General features: G+C 47.2%; 1 protein-coding gene across 1 annotated transcript in view; it reads left to right on the forward strand.

The window, feature by feature from the left end:
- The window catches only part of LOC126284273 (uncharacterized), a 626,414-nt gene that overhangs the window by 526,942 nt on the left and 74,430 nt on the right, over positions 1–25,042 (forward strand). The window contains exon 4 of the mRNA XM_049983089.1: positions 23,075–23,197. Coding sequence (XP_049839046.1) covers positions 23,075–23,197 — 123 coding nt within the window. The remainder of the gene's footprint in view (positions 1–23,074; positions 23,198–25,042) is intronic.

Here is a 25,042-nt window from a genome sequence, read left to right on the forward strand (position 1 = left end):
CCATCTGTTGTTGAAAAGCGTACGAACACTTCGATTGAAATGTGCAGGAGCTCCATCGTGCCTGAACCACATCTTGTGTCGTCCTTGTAAAGGCACATGTTCTAGCAGCACAGGTGCAGTATCCCGTATGAAATCATGACAACGTGCTCCATTGAGCGTAGGTGGAAGAACATGGGGAACAATCAAGGCATCACCAACAATGCCTGCCCGAACGTTCACAGAAAATCTGTGTTGATGTCGTGATTGCACAATTGCGTGCTGATTCTCGTCAGCCCACTCATGTTGATGGTGAAAATTTTCAATTTGATCACGTTGGAATGAAGCCTCATCCGTAAAGATAACATTTGCACTGAAATGAGGATTGACACATTGTTGGATGAACCATTCGCAGAAGTGTACCCGTGGAGGCCAATCACCTGCTGATAGTGCCTGCACAAGCTGTACATGGTACGGAAACAACTGTTTCTCCTGTAGCACTCTCCATACAGTGACTTGGTCAACGTTACCTTGTACAGCAGCAACTTCTCTGACGCTGACATTAGGGTTATGGTCAACTGCACGAAGAATTGCCTCGTCCATTGCAGGTGTCCTCGTCGTTCTAGGTCTTCCCTAGTCGCGAGTCATAGGCTCCCTAAGACACCGATCAATTGCTTCGAGCGTCTTCCTGTCGGGACACCTTCGTTCTGGAAATCTGTCTCGATACAAACGTACCGCGCCACGGCTATTACCCCGTACTAATGCATACATCAAATGGGCATCTGCCAACTCCGCATTTGTAAACATTGCACTGACTGCAAAACCACGTTCGTGATGAACGGTAACCTGTTGATGCTACGTACTGATGTGCTTGATGCTAGTACTGTAGAGCAATGAGTTGCATGTCAACACAAGCACCGAAGTCAACATTACCTTCCTTGAATTGGGCCAACTGGCGGTGAATCAATGAAGTACAGTACATACTAACGAAATTAAAATGAGCTCTAACATGAAAATAAAGCGTTTCCGGACACATGTCCACATAACATGTTTTCTTTCTTTGTGTGTGAGGAATGTTTCCTGAAAGTTTGGCCGTACCTTTTTGTAACACCCTGTATACAGTAGCCCTGGCGGCAGCAAGGGCTTTTCTCACCAGCTTCTCTGCCCCTTCTGACTCACGCCATACGTTCCTCCTCGTGCCTTCTTCGCCGTGAGAACCTGTAGCCAATTTCATCAAAGCGATGTAACACACTGTTTCGAGCTCAGAATCGGAATCCGATTCTGACCTTATATCTATTAACATAGCAGAAGTAGTCGCCATCTCTGCCAGAGCCAAAGTTCCTCAGTAAACTGCGTATTGAAACTGCGATCCAACTTGCGAAGATTGTCGCCGTGAGTCGTCACGCTGCCGCGAGGAATTTGGCGTGAGCCCCCCTGCGTCACCTCACGGGCCTACGTCTCATCTTGCGGCCCGCCTAAACAACGGTGACACCACAGCTCACAGCCTGGCTGAGCGTGACCCCTACCGTGTATTCTGGAATCCGTGGTTGGTGCTCGACGATACACAACAGTGCGGGAGACTACAGAATGTTCTAGAAGGAAGACTCGCCAGCTAGCGCCTGCTGCTAAATAGCTCGCTAGGAGCGATGTCAGTCACGGTATCCTTACATCCAGTATCATTTCTCCCTTTCCCTGTTCCAATCACGTATTGTTCGCGGGGATAGTGATTTCTGGCAAGCTTTCTTCAGGAACGAGTCTCTTTGATTTTATCTTCATCGTCTTTTCGCTAGATATACACTCCTGGAAATGGAAAAAAGAGCACATTGACACCGGTGTGTCAGACCCACCATACTTGCTCCGGACACTGCGAGAGGGCTGTACAAGCAATGATCACACGCACGGCACAGCGGACACACCAGGAACCGCGGTGTTGGCCGTCGAATGGCGCCAGCTGCGCAGCATTTGTGCACCGCCGCTGTCAGTGTCAGCCAGTTTGCCGTGGCAGACGGAGCTCCATCGCAGTCTTTAACACTGGTAGCATGCCGCGACAGCGTGGACGTGAACCTTATCTGCAGTTGACGGACTTTGAGCGAGGCCGTATAGTGGGCATGCGGGAGGCCGGGTGGACGTACCGCCGAATTGCTCAACACGTGGGGCGTCAGGTCTCCACAGTACATCGATGTTGTCGCCAGTGGTCGGCGGAAGGTGCACGTGCCCGTCGACCTGGGACCGAACCGCAGCGACGCACGGATGCACTCCAAGACTGTAGGATCCCACGTAGTGCCGTAGGGGACCGCACCGCCACTTCCCAGCAAATTAGGGACACTGTTGCTCCTGGGGTATCGGCGAGGACCATTCGCAACCGTCTCCATGAAGCTGGGCTACGGTCCCGCACACCGTTAGGCCGTCTTCCGCTCACGCCCCAACATCGTGCAGCCTGCTTCCAGTGGTGTCGCAACAGGCGTGAATGGAGGGACGAATGGAGACGTGTCGTCTTCAGCGATGAGAGTCGCTTCTGCCTTGGTGCCAATGATGGTCGTATGCGTGTTTGGCGCCGTGCAGGTGAGCGCCACAATCAGGACTGCATACGACCGAGGCACACAGGGCCAACACCCGGCATCATGGTGTGGGGAGCGATCTCCTACAGTGGCCGTACACCTCTGGTGATCGTCGAGGGAACACTGAATAGTGCACGGTACATCCAAACCGTCATCGAACCCATCGTTCTACCATTCCTAGACCGGCAAGTGAACTTGCTGTTCCAACAGGACAATGCACGTCCGCATGTATCCCGTGCCACCCAACGTGCTCTAGAAGGTGTAAGTCAACTACCCTGGTCAGCAAGATCTCCGTATCTGTCCCCCATTGAGCATGTTTGGGGCTGGATGAAGCGTCGTCTCACGCGGTCTGCACATCCAGCACGAACGCTGGTCCAACTGAGGCGCCGGGTGGAAATGGCATAGCAAGCCGTTCCACAGGACTACATCCAGCATCTCTACGATCGTCTCCATGTGAGAATAGCAGCCTGCATTGCTGCGAAAGGTGGATATACACTGTACTAGTGCCGACATTGTGCATGCTCTGTTGCCTGTGTCTATGTGCCTGTGGTTCTGTCAGTGTGATCATGTGATGTATCTGACCCCAGGAATGTGTCAATAAAGTTTCCCCTTCCTGGGACAATGAATTCACGGTGTTCTTATTTCAATTTCCAGGAGTGTATGTGCGAGGTAGCAATATCTTGGCTCACTTTTCTTGAGAACGCACGCTTTCGGAACTTGAACAGTGGATCACGTCGTGATGGGGAACACCTCTCTGGCGGCTCCTACCACTAAACTTGGCTGAGCGTCTCCATGACGCTTTCGCGCTTACTGAATCAAACTGTAACAAAGCGTGCTGCTATTCCGTAGATCTTCTCTATTTCCACTATCATTTCTATCTCGCACGGATCTCAGACTAACGAGCAATATTCGGGTGTTGGTCGAAAGAGTGTTTTGAAGATATTTTCTTTGTTCATGAACTACATTTCCTGAGAATTCTTCCAGTGACTCCCAGTGCGGCATCTGCCTTAGCCGTGACTAATTTTATGAGGTCGTTCCACTCCAAATTGCTCCTACGCATACTCCTAGTTATCCTATGAAAGTAATTTCTTCCTGTGGTTGTTGTGCAATTGTGTAGTCATACAGTAAATGGTCTTCTTGTCTGTGTATTCGTAATGCGTTACGTTTACTTCTGTTAAGGATCAGTTTCCACTCCCTGCACCAACCGTTGATCCTCTGCCGATATTCCTTCATTTGGAATCATCTTCGAAAGGACTCATGGAACTTATCTAATAGGTCATTTATATATGCGGTGAAAAGTAATGCTCCTACAACACTCCCTAGGGACACGCCCAAAGTTACTTCCACGTCTGAAGGATTCTCACCGCCGGGAATGACGTGCAGTGTTCTCTTTGATAGAAACTTTTCATTCAAGTCACACAGTGGTCTGATATTTTCTTGATTAGGCGGCAATGCGGAACCAAATTCAAGAAACACGGCATCTGCCTGGGCGCCGGTTTCTACTGTCTTCTCCGTCTTGTAGACGAACAGAGCGAGCTGGGTTTCCGTTTTCTTTCCCCGAGTCTATTAGTTCTTCTTTTCTTTGTTTGTTTTCAGTCTTCTTCCGGCTTCGCTTCGGTAAGGTGTGGATCGAGCTACTTCAGCAGTGTCTTCCTCTGAGCTATTTTTGAGAGTAGTATTCTCTCAAGCTTTTTCCTTGACACAATTTTTTTTTCTTAAGTCTCGCCAGTTTTCGACTTCTGTTTTCCTAGGAAATGATGCTCATCTCTAAGTTTCTTCTTGAAAAGGTCATATTCCTGGATATTGTTGTTCTCACTCAGTCTCAGTTAATCAGGAACTTCCGTTTTTTTACCCGAAAATAAATAATTATCCGCTTCGTCAGTTTTTTCGTGTCTATTCGAATGACGTATTTATAGAACGCAATGCCCATTTTGTGTTTGGCGTCTCTCACCTATTCTCCAAACAACTACAGTTCATAATAAAGCCGACTTCTGAACGCACCATTCCCTCTCTTATTGGGCCTGAGATGTCCATTAATGTCTTTCTGTAGGTTTAGATTTTCCTGCCGTAGGAAAATTTTGAATATAACTTCAATATACCGTTTCGTGGCTTTTAGCTACTCGTCCAGGCTTCTTCTATTAATTATGAGACATTCTACTGTGTACTAGGGGACATCAAAAGCAAGTTACACTTTATTGTGGCGGGCCAAGTACCTTTCATTGAATGATACACTGACTTCAAAGTGACACAGACACATGGCACTAGTTTTCAGCACAGTCGCCAAGTCTTTGTAAACAACACTTGACACGTTCTACCAGTCGTTCATTTCCTCGACGGTAGAGATCCTCTCCTTGGTCCCGGAGCCGCACGAGAACCGCTGTGTGAACGTCCTCATTGTCGGAAAACCTACGACTGCTGCAAATGACCAAAATCCACGATTTCCTGGACATTATCGTCTTGGTTGCTGCCTGTGGCTTCCTTCTGGATCAGCGGCACCGTTTTCTGTGCAGCTCTGGTCCAATTGTTAGCACCATTTCACTACCGCTGGACGCAACGTTGTATATGAGCTACACTCATGCTCATAAATTAAGGATAATGCTGTTACATGGTGAAACAACGCTCTGGTGGGCGGTTTGCGGCTTTTAATCACCTCGGGGTATGACCATGCTGTGGATTTGACCTGTGGTCGTCGATCAGTGGCGCTGGCAGCAGTCCAGATACGCAGAGATGTGCTGGTGCATGTCACAGTACGGTGCAGTGAGTAAGTGTGCAGAGGTTTTCAGACGTGCTAATGGTGACTGTGTGTTGAAAATGGCTCAAAGAACACATATTGATGACGTTATGAGGAGTAGAATACTAGGGCGACTGGAGGCTGGTCAAACGCAGCAGGTCGTAGCACGGGCCCTCCGTGTGCCACAAAGTGTGATCTCAAGATTATGGCAACGATTCCAGCAGACAGGAAACGTGTCCAGGCGCTACAGTACGGGACGTCCACAGCGTACAACACCACAAGAAGACCGATATCTCGCCATCAGTGCCCGCAGACGGCCACGGAGTACTGCAGGTAGCCATGGTCGGGACCTTACCGCAGCCACTGGAACAGTTGTCTCTAGACACACAGTCTACAGACGACTGAACGGACATGGTTTATTCTCCCGGAGACCTGCAAGGTGCATTCCACTGAGCCCGTCAATCCTGGTGTCAAGAACACCAGTGGTCCCAGGTTATGGTCACAGACGAGTCCAGGTATAGTCTGAACAGTGATTCTCACTGGGTTTTCATCTATCATGAACCAGGAACCAGATACCAACCTATCAACCCCTTAATGTCCTTGAAAGGGACATGTATGGAGATCGTGGTTTGATAGTGTGGGGGTGGGATTACGGTTGGTGCACATACACCCCTGCGTGTCTTTGACATAGGAACTCTAACAGGTCAGGTGCATCGGGACGTCATTTTGCACCAGTATGTCCGCCTTTTCAGGAGTGCAGTGGGTCCCACCTTCCTCCTGATGGATAATAACGCACGGCCCCACCGAGCTGCCATCGCGCAGGAGTACCTTGAAACAGAAAATATCAGGCAAATGGGGTGACCAGCCTGTTCTCCAGACCTAAACTCCATCGAGCACGTCTATGATGCTCTCGGTCGACGTATCGCTGCACGTCTTCAAACCCCCACGACACTTCAGGAGCTCCGACAGGCACTGGTGCAAGAATGGGAGGCTATACCCCAGCAGCTGCTCGACCACCTGATCCAGAGTTTGCCAACCCGTTGTGAACCTTTGTATGTGTGAATGGTGGTCGTATCGCATATTGATGTCGGGGTACACGCGCAGGAAACAGTGGCGTTTTGTAGCACATGCGGTTCGGGACGGTTTTCTCAACTTATCACCAATATTGTGGACTTACATATCTGTGTCGTGTGTGTTCCTTATGTGCCTATGCTATTAGCGCCAGTTTTGTGTAGTGCCACGTTGTGTGGCACCACATTCTGTAATTATCCGTAATTTATGAGCATGAGTGTACATACCGACAGAATTTCACGGTGAACCTGTGTGCAGTGTAGACGTTTTGCCCACAAATATTGTACTGCCCCACGTACTTCGACTTTGGAGTGCGTTTACAACTGCCTCGCCGTTTCACTCCCGGACTGCGATGCACCTGTTAATCGCACCGCAGAAGAATTGTGTCTACATACAATCTGAAACATGTATTCTCTTCTCATAGTGCGCCACTCTTGTTGCGTAATGGTTATAGCGTGGGACTATATGGTGTAAGATACCTACTGAAGTCTTCTTCTGCAATGGTCAAACTGTAACCCCCCCTTGCTGTGTTCCTCAACACCGTGCAACCGGTCATGAACGGCTAGCCACAGAACAACTGGCTCTGCCTCTCGGGGGACAGTAGTTTTCAAACAGCCAGCAATTTGTGTGAAACATTCTCGGATTTCTTGCCGCGTCAATTCAGGGTAAACCTCGAGCTATCGACAATTCCCTCCATCGTTTTCGTCAGGAGCAACTTACTGACAAAACTGCTGATGTGGTGGCCTTTTGTATCCCAAAGACGACTTCTAATTGGTCGTTAGTTATGTCAAGCTGTTGCAGATGGTTTTGCCGACTGCGCTGGTGGCGCATCCGCTCCCGCCCTTGCGTAAACATTGCGACGAATATCTCTGGCTTTGGGCCATATGAGGCCACCACAGCAGCAGTTTCGACAGTCAGTTGCTCCTTATGAAGACGACGGAGGAAACAGTGGAAAACTCGAGGTTTTACCCTCAACTGACCCAGCAAGCAGTCCGCGAATGTTTTATGCAACAGAGCAGCCGCGAAAGACTTTGTTCCTAGCCAGGAATTTAATGCAGATTTAACTCAGTCCCGACAGTGGAAAGCAATCAACATCATACCTGCAGACGATCCAAATTAATTAGGAGACTGAGGAGAGTGGCCAAGGGATACAACTATAATTAAAATACACTCCTGGAAATGGAAAAAAGAACACATTGACACCGGTGTGTCAGACCCACCATACTTGCTCCGGACACTGCGAGAGGGCTGTACAAGCAATGATCACACGCACGGCACAGCGGACACACCAGGAACCGCGGTGTTGGCCGTCGAATGGCGCTAGCTGCGCAGCATTTGTGCACCGCCGGCGTCAGTGTCAGCCAGTTTGCCGTGGCATACGGAGCTCCATCGCAGTCTTTAACACTGGTAGCATGCCGCGACAGTGTGAACGTGAACCGTATGTGCAGTTGACGGACTTTGAGCAAGGGCGTATAGTGGGCATGCGGGAGGCATGGTGGACGTACCACCGAATTGCTCAACACGTGGGGCGTGAGGTCTCCACAGTACATCGATGTTGTCGCCAGTGGTCGGCGGAAGGTGCACGTGCCCAGACCGCAGCGACGCACGGATGCTCGCCAAGACCGTAGGATCCTACGCAGTGCCGTAGGGGACCGCACCGCCACTTCCCAGCAAATTAGGGACACTGTTGCTCCTGGGGTATCGGCGAGGACCATTCGCAACCGTCTCCATGAGGCTAGGCTACGGTCCCGCACACCGTTAGGCCGTCTTCCGCTCACGCCATAACATCGTGCAGCCCGCCTCCAGTGATGTCGCGACAGGCGTGAATGGAGGGACGAATGGAGACGTGTCGTCTTCAGCGACGAGAGTCGCTTCTGCCTTGGTGCCAATGATGGTCGTATGCGTGTTTGGCGCCGTGCAGGTGAGCGCCACAATCAGGACTGCATACGACCGAGGCACACAGGGCCAACACCCGGCATCATGCTGTGGGGAGCGATCTTCTACACTGGCCGCACACCTCTGGTGATCGTCGAGGGGACACTGAATAGTGCACGGTACATCCAAACCGTCATCGAACCCATCGTTCTACCATTCCTAGACCGGCAGGGGAACTTGCTGTTCCAACAGGACAATGCACGTCCGCATGTATCCCGTGCCACCCAACGTGCTCTAGAAGGTGTAAGTCAACTACCCTGGCCAGCAAGATCTCCGGATCTGTCCCCCATTGAGCATGTTTGGGACTGGATGAAGCGTCGTCTCACGCGGTCTGCACGTCCAGCACGAACGCTGGTCCAACTGAGGCGCCGGGTGGAAATGGCATGGCAAGCCGTTCCACAGGACTACATCCAGCATCTCTACGATCGTCTCCATGTGAGAATAGCAGCCTGCATTGCTGCGAAAGGTGGATATACACTGTACTAGTGCCGACATTGTGCATGCTCTGTTGCCTGTGTCTATGTGCCTGTGGTTCTGTCAGTGTGATCATGTGATGTATCTGACCCCAGGAATGTGTCAATAAAGTTTCCCCTTCCTGGGACAATGAATTCACGGTGTTCTTATTTCAATTTCCAGGAGTGTAGTTTAAAGTTTAATGACAGGCTATATTATCGTAGAATTTACAAACATGTAACCAAGGCACTAGACCTGAAATTTTAAACATAACTTAGAACTGTATGACAATGCAATATTAACTCGCTTCCTTGTCGATCTGTTCTGCAGGTGTGGTGGTGGTGATGGTGAATAAGTTTAGTATCACTTGATTTGCAGGTAGTACTGGAGCGTGTGTCAGGGTATATGCATGTGGATGGGCACAGCTGAGCAGCGAGAGGAAAGAAGATGAGACAGATAGTGAGACGGGATAGTATGACATGGACAGTGACAGAGGGAGATGGAGATGGTCAGAGAGAGAGAAAGAGAGAGGAGGCGATGGACAGAGAGAGAGGGACAGAGAGAGAATGATAGGAGGTGATGGACAAAGGGATTGGCAGTAGATGGACATGGAGTGGGGAAGGAGGAGACTGAGAATGAGAGAGAGAGGAGGAGGAGATGGGCAGAGAGAGGGAGAGGAACAGATAGAGAGAGGAGGAAGGAGGCGATGGACAAAGAGAGGAGGAGAAAGAATGTGAGAAAGGACGAGATGAACAGAGAGGGAGACAGAGGGCAGAGGAGGAGATGGACAGAAATAGGAGGAGGAACAGATAGTCAGAGAGAGAGGGGGCAGGGGGAGATGGACAGAGAAATGAGGAAGAGGAGATGAATAGAGAGAGCGGCAGGAGGAGGTGGTTGGAGAGAGGAGGGGAAGGGCAGATAGACAGACTATTTTTGTGGGGTCAGCAAACCGTAGGGGGCTAGGAGAAATTATTTTATAATTTTTAGTCCGATTTAAAAACACGGTATATTACACATTTATTTGTGCTTAAGTAATTATATATGCTTTTTAATCTTGTGTGTGTGAAATTTTTCAATGGATTTTAAACATAATGATGAGATTGTAAGCGGGACAAGTGTTAAATTTCAGATTTATTTCTTTTCGTGTACTTCAATTCGCTGTATTCAACTGTCCTAAGTAAATAAATTCGTCAACTGCTTTTATGACGTCTTTCTTACTTCCCATTATTTATTTTTTTCGGTGTGCTGATTATACATTAATTTATTCTTATGCAATTGCTTATCATAGCTATTTTCAAGTTCGCAGTATTGAATTCGTGCGTTCCTGACTGAAGCTTCTACACTGAAGGCAAAAAATTACAACGTCATCTACAAAACGATGGCCGTTCAGATACGTCCCCAAAAATGTGCTCTTCTTTCATTTTCCATTTATTCTAGATCTGATATGAATTGGTTTGGACTCTGCTTATCCGACTCGTGTTTCACTTCCGAATATTTCACTATTATTATGAAGTTTGTTTGAGGGCAATACAGCTCACTATGTATTATTCAGTATGTTATCATAGTTTGAGTCATTGTCTTATTTCACAAGGACTGTTAGTACTGATTTTGTTAAAAGCAGGCAAAGCCTTCTCAAAATCTGTCAATCTCAGATATCGCGATAACTAATACTTGTTGCTCTGTTCTGTAATTTCTACAATTCCTTCCACGAGTTGCAAATGACTCAGTTCTAAATGTAGCTTTTTATCTTAGCATGAATAAAATTTAATTTTTTTTCTATGTAGATGGTGATAATTTTAGTCAATAGAAAAACGTGTCAACTTTCGCATACTTTACGAATGCAATGGTTTTGGTACTTACAACTTGCAAGTAGGTTATATTCTCGAAACTACTACTGATTAAGAAGGAAAACATTAATTGTAGCGAAGGTAGTTACTACCCTGCGTTGTTATCCGCTTGACAGATTAGAAAGTGTGAAGCAGAAAATTTGGATATACTGCGTGTTGCCGATAGTGGACGTAAGGAGATAAAACTTTAGCACAAGTAGCAAAGAACTGCATAAGGTCATCAGTTCTTGTGTTTTATATTTAGTTGCAAAAAAACCTAAATACACAATGAGACAAGTAACACTTAAATTTGGCGCTGCCTGCAATTCGGTTGTAATAATCCGCTGCTGGTTGAGACTGCATCGAGCACAAGATACCCGCCACGTCACGCTTCCATGCAGCAGCTGCCAGTTGCAACGTGTTGCTCCACACTGAACACACGCAAGCGGGGCTTAACAAGCTGGCTACCGACTCGTTTTAAGTGCATTTCGTATGCGATTGCTTAACACAATGAAAGAATTGGCTAATGTACGTAACCCTTCGATGACCACGCGCTTTGTATTTAGTGCAGTTTGCTCATTAGCGCTGTTACCAGCAGCTGAACGCAAAGTTGAGCTTTCATATGAGTTTATGTTGCAGTGTTCAACGTATAACGCATGCTCGCGTATAACAATATACAGCATATTTCATTAAATTTGCAAAACCAGGACAATATGTCTGGTTCCTCAAATGTTTAGAATCTGGTTTCTGCGAGTAATTGTTGTACATACTCTTGTGCATCACCATAAGCACTCTGAAAAGTACTGTGGAGTGCATGGTTTATGCCACTTAGCATTGTACCACATGTTATGGATTTTTTTCCTGTTCCAATCACGTATGCGACGAGGGAACAGGAACTGCTTCCACGCCATCGTCGGCGCTGCAATCAATCTATTCTTGTCTTCACTGTCCCTATGGGGTAGAGTCAGAGGGCGCTGAAGTACATTATTCCAGATTCTTCACTTAGTACTGCTTCTTGAAACTTTGTAAGTAGGCTTTCGCGGTATAATTGGCGTCTAACTTTACTCGTCTGCTAGGTCGTCTTTTTCAGCATTTTCCTTGACGCTCTTCCTCGAGAGGTGACCATAACTGCTGGCCTTCTTTGAATACGTTCATTACCAGTAAGGCCCCCCTCTCCCCCACCCCTCCCTCGATTCTTTAAGGAATCGAACTCGCGGACAAATGCTCTACCAGCTGAGCTACCCAAGCACGTCATCATTGCTTTATTTCCACCAGTACCGCATCTCCTACCTTCCGAACTTCACAGAAACTCTCCTGCGAAATTTGCACGACTAGCACTACTGGAAGAAAGGATATTGCGGACACATGGATTAGCCACAGCCTGGGGGATTATTTCCAGAATGAATTTTCACTCTGCAGCGGAGTGTTCACTGATATTAAACTTCCTGGCGGTTTAAAACTGTATGTCGGACCGAGACTCGAATTTATCGTTAGTAAAACTGCCCCCCCCCCCCCCCCGCTCGCAGTTATCCTTTACCTTGCCGAAAAGAAGGAAATTGCATGGTGCAAAATTTGGGCTTTATAGGGGATCAGCATCACCCAATGTCTGAGGGTTTGGTCAAATTGTGGCACCATTCGACTACGGCTGGATGCGACAGTGCATTTTGTCCGTATACCGCCAGAATCTGACGGTGAATCTGAGTGCAATTTAGACCTTTTGTCCACAAGAGTCATTGTCCCCTGCACACTTGAACTCTGGAGTACGTTTGCAGTTGCCGTTCATTTCTGTCGCTCTCTGTGATGCGCCTGCCATCGCCGCAGCAGAACTCAGTCTGCAGGACGCCCAGCACACGTATTCTCTTATGACAATGCGCCACTTGTTCCGTGATGGCCTCACAAGGAGAGGTCGACAGCGGTGCGATCGACTTTTTGAAACTGTCTATACGGTGATGTAGGCGAAGATCCCAGGTACCATACACTGCAGCCATCCACCCTGGTGGGACCTCGTTTGCGAGTAACTGACGAAAAAAGATCAGAATTCTGTGTGACGCAATAGCATTAAAAAGTTGCATTATACAATTCTGTTGGTCTAATTATATTTATCTATTATATTATTCAATTATTTGAAAATTCTTATGTATCAGTTAAAAAACGAAACAAGAAATAATTTATTTATACAAACAACGAAAAAAGTTTTGGATCACCCTTGTTCCCACAACTCCTCAAGATAGGCGTTGACTGTGGATATTGCATCACAGACACAGTCCCTTTGACTGTTCAGAGATGTCACTAACCCCGCCCAAAGATGTAAACAACCATGCATGAGCAGCGGCCAATTTCTTAACGGCCCAGGTTCGATTCCCGGCTGGGTCGGAGATTTTCTCCGCTCAGGAACTAGGTGTTGTGTTGTCCTAATCACCATCATTTCATCCCCATCGACGCGCAAATCGTCAAAGTGAGTTCCAGTCATTCTACCAGGAAGGACGTACACGGCTCGTGTTGTCTGTAGTTTAACCATGCCTAGACGTTCAGCACCGCGGTTCGATCGCGTCCGCATTGTTACTTCGTGCGAGGGAACAAGGGAGGTGTCTAGGCGTCTCGGAATGAACCAAAGCGATATTGTTAGGACATAGAGGAGATACAGTGAGACAGGAACTGTCGATGACATGCCTCGCTCAGGACACACAAGGGCTGCTACTGCAGTGGATGACCGCTACCTACGGATTATGGCTCGGCGGAACCCTGAAAGCAACGCCCCCATGTTGAATAATACTTTTCGTGCAGCCACAGGACGTCGTGTTACGGCTCAAACTGTGCGCAATAGCCAGCATGATGCGCATTTCCACTCCCGACGTCCATGGCGAGGTTCACATTTGCAACCACGACACCATGCAGCGCGGTGCAGATGGGCTCAACATGTCGAATGGACCGCTCAGGATTGGCACCGCATTCTCTTTACCGTTGAGTGTCGCATATGGCTTCAACCAGACAATCGTCGGAGATTTGTATGGAGGCTGAACGCCTTAGACACACTGTCCAGCGAGTGCAGCAAGGTGTAGGTTCCCTACTGTTTTGTGGTGGCATTACGTGTGGCCAAAGAACTCCGCTGGTGGTCATGGAAGGCGCTTTAACGGCCGTACGGTACGTGAATGCCATCCTACGACCGATAGTACAACCTTATCGGCAGCATGTTAGCGAGGCATTCGTCTTCATGGACGATAAATCGCGCGCCCATTGTGCACATCTTGAGAATGACTTCCTTCAGGATAACAACATCGCTCGACTAGAGTGGCCAGCATGTTCTCCAGACGTGAACCCTATAGAACATGCCTGGGATAGACTGAAAAAGGCTGTTTATGGACGACGTCACCCATCAACCACTCTGAGGGACCTACGCCGAATAGCCGTTGAGGAGTGGGACAATCTGGACCAACAGTGCCTTGATGAACTTGTGGGTAGTATGCCACGACGAATACAGGCATGCATCAATGCAAGAGGACGTGCCACTCGGTTGTAAAGGTTCTGGTGTGTACAGCAATCTGGACCACCACGTCTGAAGGTCTCGCTGGATACAACATGCAATGTGTGGTTTTCAAGACCAATAAAAAGGGCAGAAATGATGTTTATGTTGATCTCTATTCCAATTTTCTGTACAGGTTCTGGAACTCTCGGAACCGAGGCGGTGCAAAACTTATTGTGATGTGTGTACTTATGCAATGGTGTGGAAAATGTATTTTTGTTAGCAGTTGTGCACTTTTGTTTGACACAGTAATTGTGATACAGACATTTACATCACAAGCTAAAGACATATTGTACTATGGACAAAATAACGAGATGAAAATCTTAATGAAAGACGGGCTTATAAACAAAACGAAATTCAAGCAAAATGAGAGATGAAAGCAACAATGTAAACGAAAAAACGGGGTGATAAAACAAGAAAAAATTAAATCGAAATAAATACACAAAATTAATTAAAAACACATTAACAAAGATTTCAAGTGGAGAAACTACGATTGGAAGAAAAATGAAAGCAAACCAGGAAGTTAATGTTATGATTATAATTATGCGACAATGGAATGGAATTGAAAAATTACGTTGAAACCAATTAATTGAATAAAAATAATGATCGAAGTCATTTTGATAGAGATTAAAAATAAAAAAAAATGTGCACCCGACGAGAATCAGACCCACAGTTTCATGTGTGAGAAACTGTAATTCTATGGATTATACCACGTAACCTTAGTATATAACGTTGTCGTTGTTGTTGTGGTCTTCAGTCCTGAGACTGGTTTGATGCAGCTCTCCATGCTACTCTATCCTGTGCAAGCTTCTTCATCTCACAGTACCTACTGCAACCTACATCCTTCTGAATCTGCTTAGTGTATTCATCTTTTGGTCTCCCTCTACGATTTTTACCCTCCACGCTGCCCTCCAATACTAAATTGGTGATCCCTTGATGTCTCAGAACATGTCCTACCAACCGATCCCTTCTTCTGGTCAAGTTGTGCCACAAACTTCTCTTCTCCCCAATCCTATTCAATACTTCCTCATTAGTTATGTGATCTACCCATCTAATCTTCAGCATTCTTCTGTAGCACCACATTTCGAAAGCTTCTATTCTCTTCTTGTCCAAACTATTTATCGTCCATGTTTCACATCCATGCATGGCTACACTCAATACAAATACTTTCAGAAAAGATTTCCTGACACTTAAATCTATACTCGATGTTAACAACTTTCGCTTCTTCAGAAACGCTTTCCTTGCCATTGCCAGTCTACATTTTATATCCTCTCTACATCGACTATCATCAGTTACTTTGCTCCCCAAATAGCAAAACTCCTTTACTACTTTAAGTGTCTCATTTCCTAATCTAAATCCCCCAGCATCACCCGACTTAATTCGATTACATTCCATTATCCTCGTTTTGCTTTTGTTGATGTTCATCTTATATCCTCCTTTCAAGACACTGTCCATTCCGTTCAACTGCTCTTCCAAGTCTCTGTCTCTGACAGAATTACAATGTCATCGGCGAACCACAAAGTTTTTATTTCTTCTCCATGGACTTCAATACCTACTCCGAAATTTTCTTTTGTTTCCTTTACTTCTTGCTCAAAATACAGATTGAATAACATCGGGGAGAGACTAAAACCCTGTCTCACTCCCTTCCCAACCGCTGCTTCCCTTTCATGTCCCTCGACTCTTATAACTGCCATCTGGTTTCTGTAAATAGCCTTTCGCTCCCTGTATTTTATCCCTGCCACCTTTAGAATTTGAAAGAGACTATTCCAGTCAACATTGTCAAAAGCTATCTCTAAGTCTACAAATGCTAGAAACGTAGGTTTGCCTTTCCTTAATCTTTCTTCTAAGATAAGTCGTAAGGTCAGTATTGTCTCACGTGTTCAAGTATTTCTACGGAATCCAAACTGATCTTCCCCGAGGTCGGCTTCTACTAGTTTTTCAATTCGTCTGTAAAGAATTCGCGTTAGTATTTTGCAGCTGTGGCTTATTAAACTGATGGTTCAGTAATTTTCACATCTGTCAACACCTGCTTTCTTTGGGATTGGAATTATTATATTCTTCTTGAAATCTGAGGGTATTTCGCCTGTCTCATACATCTTGCTCACCAGATGGTAGAGTTTTGTCAGGACTGGCTCTTCCAAGTCCGTCAGTAGTTCCAATGGAATGTTGTCTACTTCGGGGGACATGTTTCGACTCAGGTCTATCAGTGCTCTGTCAAATTCTTCACGCACTATCGTATCTCCCATTTCATCTTCATCTACATCCTCTTCCATTTCCATAATATTGTCCTCAAGTACATCGCCCTTGTATAGACCCTCTATATACTCCTTCCACCTTTCTGCTTTCCCTTCTTTGCTTAGAACTGGGTTTCCATCAGAGCTCTTGATGATCATACAAGTGGTTCTCTTTTCTGCAAAGGTCTCTTTAATTTTCCTGTAGGCAGAGTATCTATCTTACCCCTTGTGAGATAAGCCTCTCTATCCTTACAATTGCCCTCTAGCCATCCCTGCTTAGCCATTTTGCATTTCCTGTCGATCTCATTTTTGAGACGTTTGTATTCCTTTTTGCCTGCTTCATTTACTGCATTTTTATATTTTCTCCTTTCATCAATTAAATTCAATATTTCTTCTGTTACCCAAGGATTTCTACTAGCCCTCGTCTTTTTACCTATTTGATCCTCTGCTGCCTTCACCACTTCATACATTCTTCTTCTACTGTATTTCTTTCCCCCATTCCTGTCAATTGTTCCCTTATGCTCTCCCTGAAACTCTGTACAACCTCTGGTTTAGTCAGTTTATCCAGGTCCGATCTCCTTAAATTTCCTCCTTTTTGCAGTTTCTTCAGTTTTAATCTACAGGTCATAATCAATAGATTGTGATCATAGTCTACATCTGCCCCTGGAAATGTCTTACAATTTAAAACCTGGTTCCTAAATCTCTGTCTTACCATTATATAATGTATCTGATACCTTTTAGTATCTCCAGGTTTCTTCCATGTATACAACCTTCTTTCATGATTCTTAAACCAAGTGTTAGCTATGATTAAGTTGTGCTCTGTGCAAAATTCTACCAGGCGGCTTCCTCTTTCATTTCTTAGCCCCAATCCATATTCACCTCCTACGTTTCCTTCTCTCCCTTTTCGTACACTCGAATTCCAGTCAACCATGACTATTAAATTTTCGTCTCCCTTCACTATCTGATTAATTTCTTTTATTTCCTCATACATTTCTTCAATTTCTTCGTCATCTGCAGAGCTAGTTGGCATATAAAGTTGTACTATTGTAGTAGGTGTGGGCTTCGTATGTATCAGCACACAAGATCGGACGGACAGAAATTCTGTGAGATCAAATGGATTTTCTCACGCTTCAGAGAAACGAAAACGCGGGATGCTTGTGGACATCATGCTGAATTGATACTTGTCACATCTTCAGAGGGCTCTTAGTAGCTTAAGCATCCTTCTGCACAGGCAAAGGGATTTGCACCATGAAAACACTACTTCAGAATTCGGCGAGGGAGCCCTGCGAATCTCCCAAGACTGCCACTCATGTCCCGAGGAAAGTACTTCTGCTGTGATAGTAAACAGGGGTTATCCTGGAACCCGCTTCATTACGGTGAGAACCTTTCAACCACATCCCGACAGTTTGTACACTTGCTTTTATTTATGAAATAAGTGCAAGTGAACTGATACAGAACGGTGAAGTAATATGTACTAGTCACCCTACACAGCACAGAGAGAGCGATCACGTTTATCGTATTTATGTATGCTTTTTTGTAAATAAAACTATTCAATGAAAAAAGAATGCGGATACATATCTGATTTTTTCATCGAAATTCGTCCATCCTGAATGCTCAGTTGCAGATGTCATCATTCCCGTGCGCCATCTCTGTTTCAACATCACAGACATAGCAACGCTGTATTTTACCCATAACACTGGTACTGCGTCTCGCATATTCATACCGAGCAGCGTAGCGCAGTGTTTAGCACCCTGGACTTGCATTCGGGGGAAGACGACAGTTAAGACCCGCGTCCGGCCATCCAGATTTAGATTTTCCGCGATTTTCCTAAATCACTCCAGGCAAATGCCGGGATGGTTACTTTGAAAAGGCACGGCCGCTTTCCTTCTCCGTCCTTCCCTAATCCGAGCTAGTGCTCCGTCTCTAAAGACCTCGTCATCGAAGGGACGTTGAACACTAAGTTCCTCCTGTTCCCCATGTATTCATGAAATGGAAAAACACAGGTTGTCGTTATTACCTCTTCAGTTTAACTTAAAACGAAAACCATAAAACTTACAATGTACCCTACTGGCCATTAAAATTGTTACACCAAGAAGGAATGCAGATGATAAACGGGTATTCATTGGACAAATATATTGTACTAGCACTGACATGTGATTACATTTTCACGCAATTTGGGTGCATAGACCCTGAGAAATCAGTACCCAGAACAACCTCCTCTGGCCGTAATAACGGCCTTGATACGCCTGGCCGGCCGGAGTGGCCGTGCGGTTCTAGGCGCTACAGTCTGGAGCCGAGCGACCGCTCCGGTCGCAGGTTCGAATCCTGCCTCGAGCATGGATGTGTGTGATGTCTTTAGGTTAGTTAGGTTTAATTAGTTCTAAGTTCTAGGCGATTGATGACCTCAGAAGTTACGTCGCATAGTGCTCAGAGCCAGTTTTATACGCCTGGGCATTGAGTCAAACAGAGCTTGGATGGCATGTACAGGTACAGCAGCCCATGCAGCTTCAACACGATACCACAGATCATCAAGAGTAGTGACTGGTGTACTGTGACGAGCCAGTTGCTCGGCCACCATTGGCCAGACGTTTTCACTTGGTGAGAGATCTGGAGAATGTGCTGCCCAGGGCAGCAGTCGAACATTTTCTGTATCCAGAAAGGCCAGTACAGGAGCTACAACATGTGGCCGTCCATTATCCTGCTGAAACGTTAAGGTTTCGCAGGGATAGAATGAAGGGTAGAGCCACGGATCGTAACACATGTGAAATATAACGTCCACTGTTCAGAGTGCTGTCAATGCGAACAAGACGTGACCGAGACGTGTAAGCAATGGCACCCCGTACCATCACGCCGGGTGATACGGCAGTATGGCGATGACGAATACACGCTTCCAATGTGCGTTCACCGCGAAATCGCCAAACACGGATCCGACCATCATGACGGTGTACACAGAACTTGGATTCCTCCCAGAAAATGACGTTTTGACATTCGTGCACCTAGGTTCGTCGTTGAGTACACCATCGCAGGCGCTCCTGTCATTGATGCAGCGTCGAGGGTAACCGCAGCCATGATCTCTGAGCTGATAGTCCATGCTGCTGCAAACGTCGTCGTCGTCGAACTGTTCGTGTAGATGGTTGTTGTCTTGCAAACGTCCCCATCTGTTGACTGTACGATCCGTTACAGCCATGCGGATAAGATGCCTGTCATTTCGACTGCTAGTGATACGAGTCCATTGGGATCCAGCACAGCGTTCCGTATTACCCTCCTGAACCCACCGATTTTATATTCTGCTAACAGTTGTTGGATCTCGACCAACGCGAGCAGCAATGTCGCCATACGATAAACTGCAATCGCGATAGGCTACAATCCGCCCTTTATCAAAGTCGGAAACGTGATGGTACGCATTTCTCCTCCTTACACGAGGCATCAGTACAACGTTTCACCAGGCAACGCCGGTCAACTGCTATTGTGTATGAGAAATCGGTTGGAAACTTTCTTCATGTCGGCACGTTGTAGGTGTCGCCACCGGCGCCAACCTCGAGTGAATGCTCCGAAAAGCTAATGATTTGCATACGACAATATCTTCTTCCTGTCTGTTAAATTTCGCGTCTGTAGCACGTCATCTTCGAGGTGTAGCAATTTTAATTTTTCTTGCGTGATGAAAACGTTTGCATGAAAGACTAAAAGGAAATCGGGACTCGAAAGAGTTTTAAGAGGACAGCTTCCAAATAGATCGCTCTATGCGAGAACAAGAAACGGTAATCCACAGCGTCATGCCATCCGCTTTGAAGCATTGGCACTGCCTGCTCAGTAGAACGACCCGGGGCACTCGGCAGTCCACACTCATTAAATGTTAGCCAAAGAACGAACGTTCCAGCTGCGAGCAACGCCCTGACCATTCTGACCTATTGCACTAATGACTCTCGAGATTGTCTGTTACTGTCACACGTCACGAATGGAACTGACGGTTTAAAATTTCTGTAGTTTGAACTGCAAGAAGGAAAAAAAATTGTAATCAAAACTCAATAGTTCCGTCACTCCTGTACACAAACGAGATGAAAAGTTGAATCTCGTTTTCCTGCTGAAATCTATCCTGTTAAAACCACCGTGGAACGTATTATTCATGGTAGTTTTTCTAAAGTGGGGCAAACTGCACGTAATGACCCCTGAGAGGATAAGGAGCAAAAAAATATCATTTAACCATATGGACAGGAATGCAGTCCACCGGAGTTACACCCACCTGAAAGGTGAAGATGAAAGACCTATGACAGCGCAGGTTTCAGTTATTTGAGGATACATAAGAATACATCAGGAAAGCACCAATGTTCTCTTTGTACTAGTGTTGCTCCAAGAGGCCGGTAGCGTGGAGCACCATCGCGTAGTAGCTACACTCCTGGAAATGGAAATAAGAACACCGTGAATTCATTGTCCCAGGAAGGGGAAACTTTATTGACACATTCCTGGGGTCAGATACATCACATGATCACACTGACAGAACCACAGGCACATAGACACAGGCAACAGAGCATGCACAATGTCGGCACTAGTACAGTGTATATCCACCTTTCGCAGCAATGCAGGCTGCTATTCTCACATGGAGACGATCGTAGAGATGCTGGATGTAGTCCTGTGGAACGGCTTGCCATGCCATTTCCACCCGGCGCCTCAGTTGGACCAGCGTTCGTGCTGGACGTGCAGACCGCGTGAGACGACGCTTCATCCAGTCCCAAACATGCTCAATGGGGGACAGATCCGGAGATCTTGCTGGCCAGGGTACTTGACTTACACCTTCTAGAGCACGTTGGGTGGCACGGGATACATGCGGACGTGCATTGTCCTGTTGGAACAGCAAGTTCCCTTGCCGGTCTAGGAATGGTAGAACGATGGGTTCGATGACGGTATGGATGTACCGTGTACTATTCAGTGTCCCCTCGACGATCACCAGAGGTGTACGGCCAGTGTAGGAGATCGCTCCCCACAGCATGATGCCGGGTGTTGGCCCTGTGTGCCTCGGTCGTATGCAGTCCTGATTGTGGCGCTCACCTGCACAGCGCCAAACACGCATACGACCATCATTGGCACCAAGGCAGAAGCGACTCTCATCGCTGAAGACGACACGTCTCCATTCGTCCCTCCATTCACGCCTGTCACGACACCACTGGAGGCGGGCTGCACGATGTTGGGGCGTGAGCGGAAGACGGCCTAACGGTGTGCGGGACCGTAGCCCAGCTTCATGGAGACGGTTGCGAATAGTCCTCGCCGATACCCCAGGAGCAACAGTGTCCCTAATTTGCTGGGAAGTGGCGGTGCGGTCCCCTACGGCACTGCGTAGGATCCTACGGTCTTGGCGTGCATCCGTGCGTCGCTGCGGTCCGGTCCCAGGTCGACGGGCACGTGCACCTTCCGCCGACCACTGGCGACAACGTCGATATACTGTGGAGACCTAACGCTCAACGTGTTGAGCAATTCGGCGGTACGTCCACCCGGCCTCCCGCATGCCCACTATACGCCCTCGCTCAAAGTCCGTCAACTGCACATACGGTTCACGTCCACACTGTCGCGGCATGCTACCAGTGTTAAAGACTGCGATGGAGCTCCGTATGCCACGGCAAACTGGCTGACACTGACGGCGGCGGTGCCCAAATGCTGCGCAGCAAGGCTAGCGCCATTCGACGGCCAACACCGCGGTTCCTGGTGTGTCCGCTGTGCCGTGCGTGTGATCATTGCTTGTACAGCCCTCTCGCAGTGTCCGGAGCGAGTATGGTGGGTCTGACACACCGGTGTCAATGCGTTCTTTTTTCCATTTCCAGGAATGTATATTACCCTTTGTATGACCAAAGACAAGTCTTCCAATACAGGAGACGGAGCAAGGTGGTGCAGTGGTTAGTATATTGGACTCGGATGCGGGGCAGCAACGGTTTAAACCAGCGTCCGGCCATCCTGATTTAGATTTTTACTATTACCCTAAATCGCTTCAAGCAAATGCTGGGATGATTCCTTTTAAGGGGCATGGCCGATTTCCTTCGTCATTCTCCTCTAATCCGAGCTTGTGCTCCGTTCCTAATGACCTCGTTGACGACGGGACGTTAATCACTAATCTCCTCCTCCTCCATGTCCAACATGGGAGGCAGGAAGTGCAGATATGCTTCACCTATGTTGTGGAACGATAACTGGTCCCACGAGACAGTCACCAATGATTTCTACCTACACATTGGGGCTGAACCAGTGCTGATGGTTTGCTACCACCACACCACTGGAATTCTCCATAGCCCACAGGTGGGTGTTGTGAAGGTTGACGATATCGCCCTTCACAAAGGTAGCCTCATCTGTGCATAAGGTGTGTGACAAAAATCCGTGCACTGTGATGGGAAAATCACCCTCAAAACCGTCAATGCAGAGCAATCCGTTGGTAAGAGAATCTATTCGCATTCTAAATCATACAGACAGTGACAGACGTTGTGGGTAATGTTCCACATGGACTTCATGCTTATCCCATGCTGATGGGCCGCCTGCCTGGTGCTCATACGAGGATCACTGTCAAAGATCAACAGATTTACACTTTCAGGCAGGGTACCTCCCTTCACCATACGTCCATATGACCGTTTTTGCTACTTATTCTCTCAGGACCCGCCTCCTGCAGTTTGTCCCCATTCAGCCAAATCATCCCGCAAGCTTATCAGTTACGATTCAGGAGCAGTGTTATTTCAATACGTCAGCTACGGCCTTTCCCTGGTTCGAACTGAGCCACCCTGTTACCTTTGTGTTGGCAGATCGAGCCGGTTCTCAGGGCGCTCCCGCACCGCGTCCTTCCGGCGATCGGCCCGCGCCTCCCAGAGGTCAGCGGACAGCGCCCTTGGGCTCTCCAGGTCCTCCTACTCTGACACCGACTGCAGGTAAGCCACTACCACTTTCCACGCTACCATCACTTGGCAGCCCGTCAAACGCGTCATCAGTGTAGCGCTAATTGCACTTGAGAGCTGTTGTTGACGTGTTACGCCATATATAAAACATATGTGTGACCGTGACTGGTTCTTAACAGGGCAACTCGTAACACGACTATTTTGACTTAACTGCTGTTAGCGACGGACTTTCCGTCCAATGGTCACTGGAGGGCGGGCTGTCACTGTTAGAAGCGCTGCGAAAGAGAACGTCGTTTCTGCGCCTGTTGATAATTATTTCTTCTCCGAGTATTTCTTTACTATCGGAATAGCCTTTTAGAGTATCAGTGCAAGTATATATGTAGTGAAAGTCTTAACTTCAGGCGAACGATAAAATGCTTAAAATTTCTCTACATCTGCAAACTGATGCTTATCTGTAAACGAATATGAAATGGCAATGTATGATGCAATTTTCTACAGCTTCGTTGGGGCACGTTGTTGCGGAGTGACAAACTATCTGTGTCACGTGCACTTTCTTGGACTGGGATGGCGAATGTCATGGGATACCTCCTAATATAGTGTCGGACTTCCTTTGGCCCGGCATAGTGTAGCAGCTCGACGTAGCATTTACTCAACAAGTCGTTGGAAGTTACCTGCAGAATTACTGAGCCATGTTGCCTCTATAGTCGCCCATATTTGCGAAAGTATTGCCGGTGCAGGATGTTGTGCACGAAATGACCATTTTATTATGTTCCATTCATATCGGGTGAACTGGCTGTTCAAATCACTCGATCGAATTATCCACAATGTTTTTCAAACCAATAGCGAACGATTGTAGCCTGGTGACATGACATTGTTTGGAAATATGAAGTCCATGAATGGCTGCAGATAGTCTCCAAGTAGCCGAACATAGCCATTTTCAATCAATGATCGGTTCATTTGGACCAGAAGACCCAGTCCGTGGCATGTAAACACAGCCCACACCATTATGGAGCCACCACCAACGTGCACAGTGCCTTGTTGACAACCTGGCTCCATGGCTTCTTGGGGTCTGCGCCGCACTCGAACTCTACCGACAGCTCTAACCAACTGAAAACGGGGGTTGTTTGACCAGGCCACGGTTTCCCAGTCGTCTACGGTCCAACCGATATAATGAAGAACCCAGGAGAGGCGCTGCAGGCGATGTCGTGTTGTTAGCAAAGGCACTCGCGTCTGTCGTCTGCTGCCATGGTCCATTAACACGAAGTTTCGCCGCACTGTCCTAACGGATACATTCGTCGTAGGTTCCACACTGACTTCTGCGATATTTCACGCAGTGTTTTGCTTGTCTGCTAGCACTGACAATTGTACGCAGTCGCTGGTGCTCTCGGTCGTTAAGTGAAGGCCGTCGGCCATTGCTTTGCCCGTGGTAAGAGGTAATGCCTGAAATTTGGTATGCTCGGCACACTTCTGACACTGTAGAGCTTGGAATATGGAATTCACTAAAGATTTCCAAAATGGAACATCCGATACGTCTAGCTCCTAGTCTGTTCCTGTCTTGAGGCCATAATCGCTTCGGCGACCTTTTCACATAAATCACCTGAGTACAAGTGACAGCTCCTCCAATACACTGCCCTTTTATGCGTTGTGTACGGGATACTGCCGCCATGTGTATATGTGCATATCGGTTTCCCACGACTCTGTTACCTCTCAGTGTTTTACGGATTTCACACATGAAGACAAAATGAGAAATTACAGAAAGAAGACAGACAGAGGCAGAAGACCAAAAGAAACACATAGCGAAGCGGCGAAAGACGTAATGGCAAGTTTTTCACTGAGGAAGACTGCTAATAAATGTGGAATGAAATTCATGTTAGTTTA

This window comes from Schistocerca gregaria, chromosome 8 (genome assembly GCF_023897955.1).
Source record: "Schistocerca gregaria isolate iqSchGreg1 chromosome 8, iqSchGreg1.2, whole genome shotgun sequence".
Taxonomy (NCBI): Eukaryota; Metazoa; Arthropoda; class Insecta; order Orthoptera; family Acrididae; genus Schistocerca; species Schistocerca gregaria.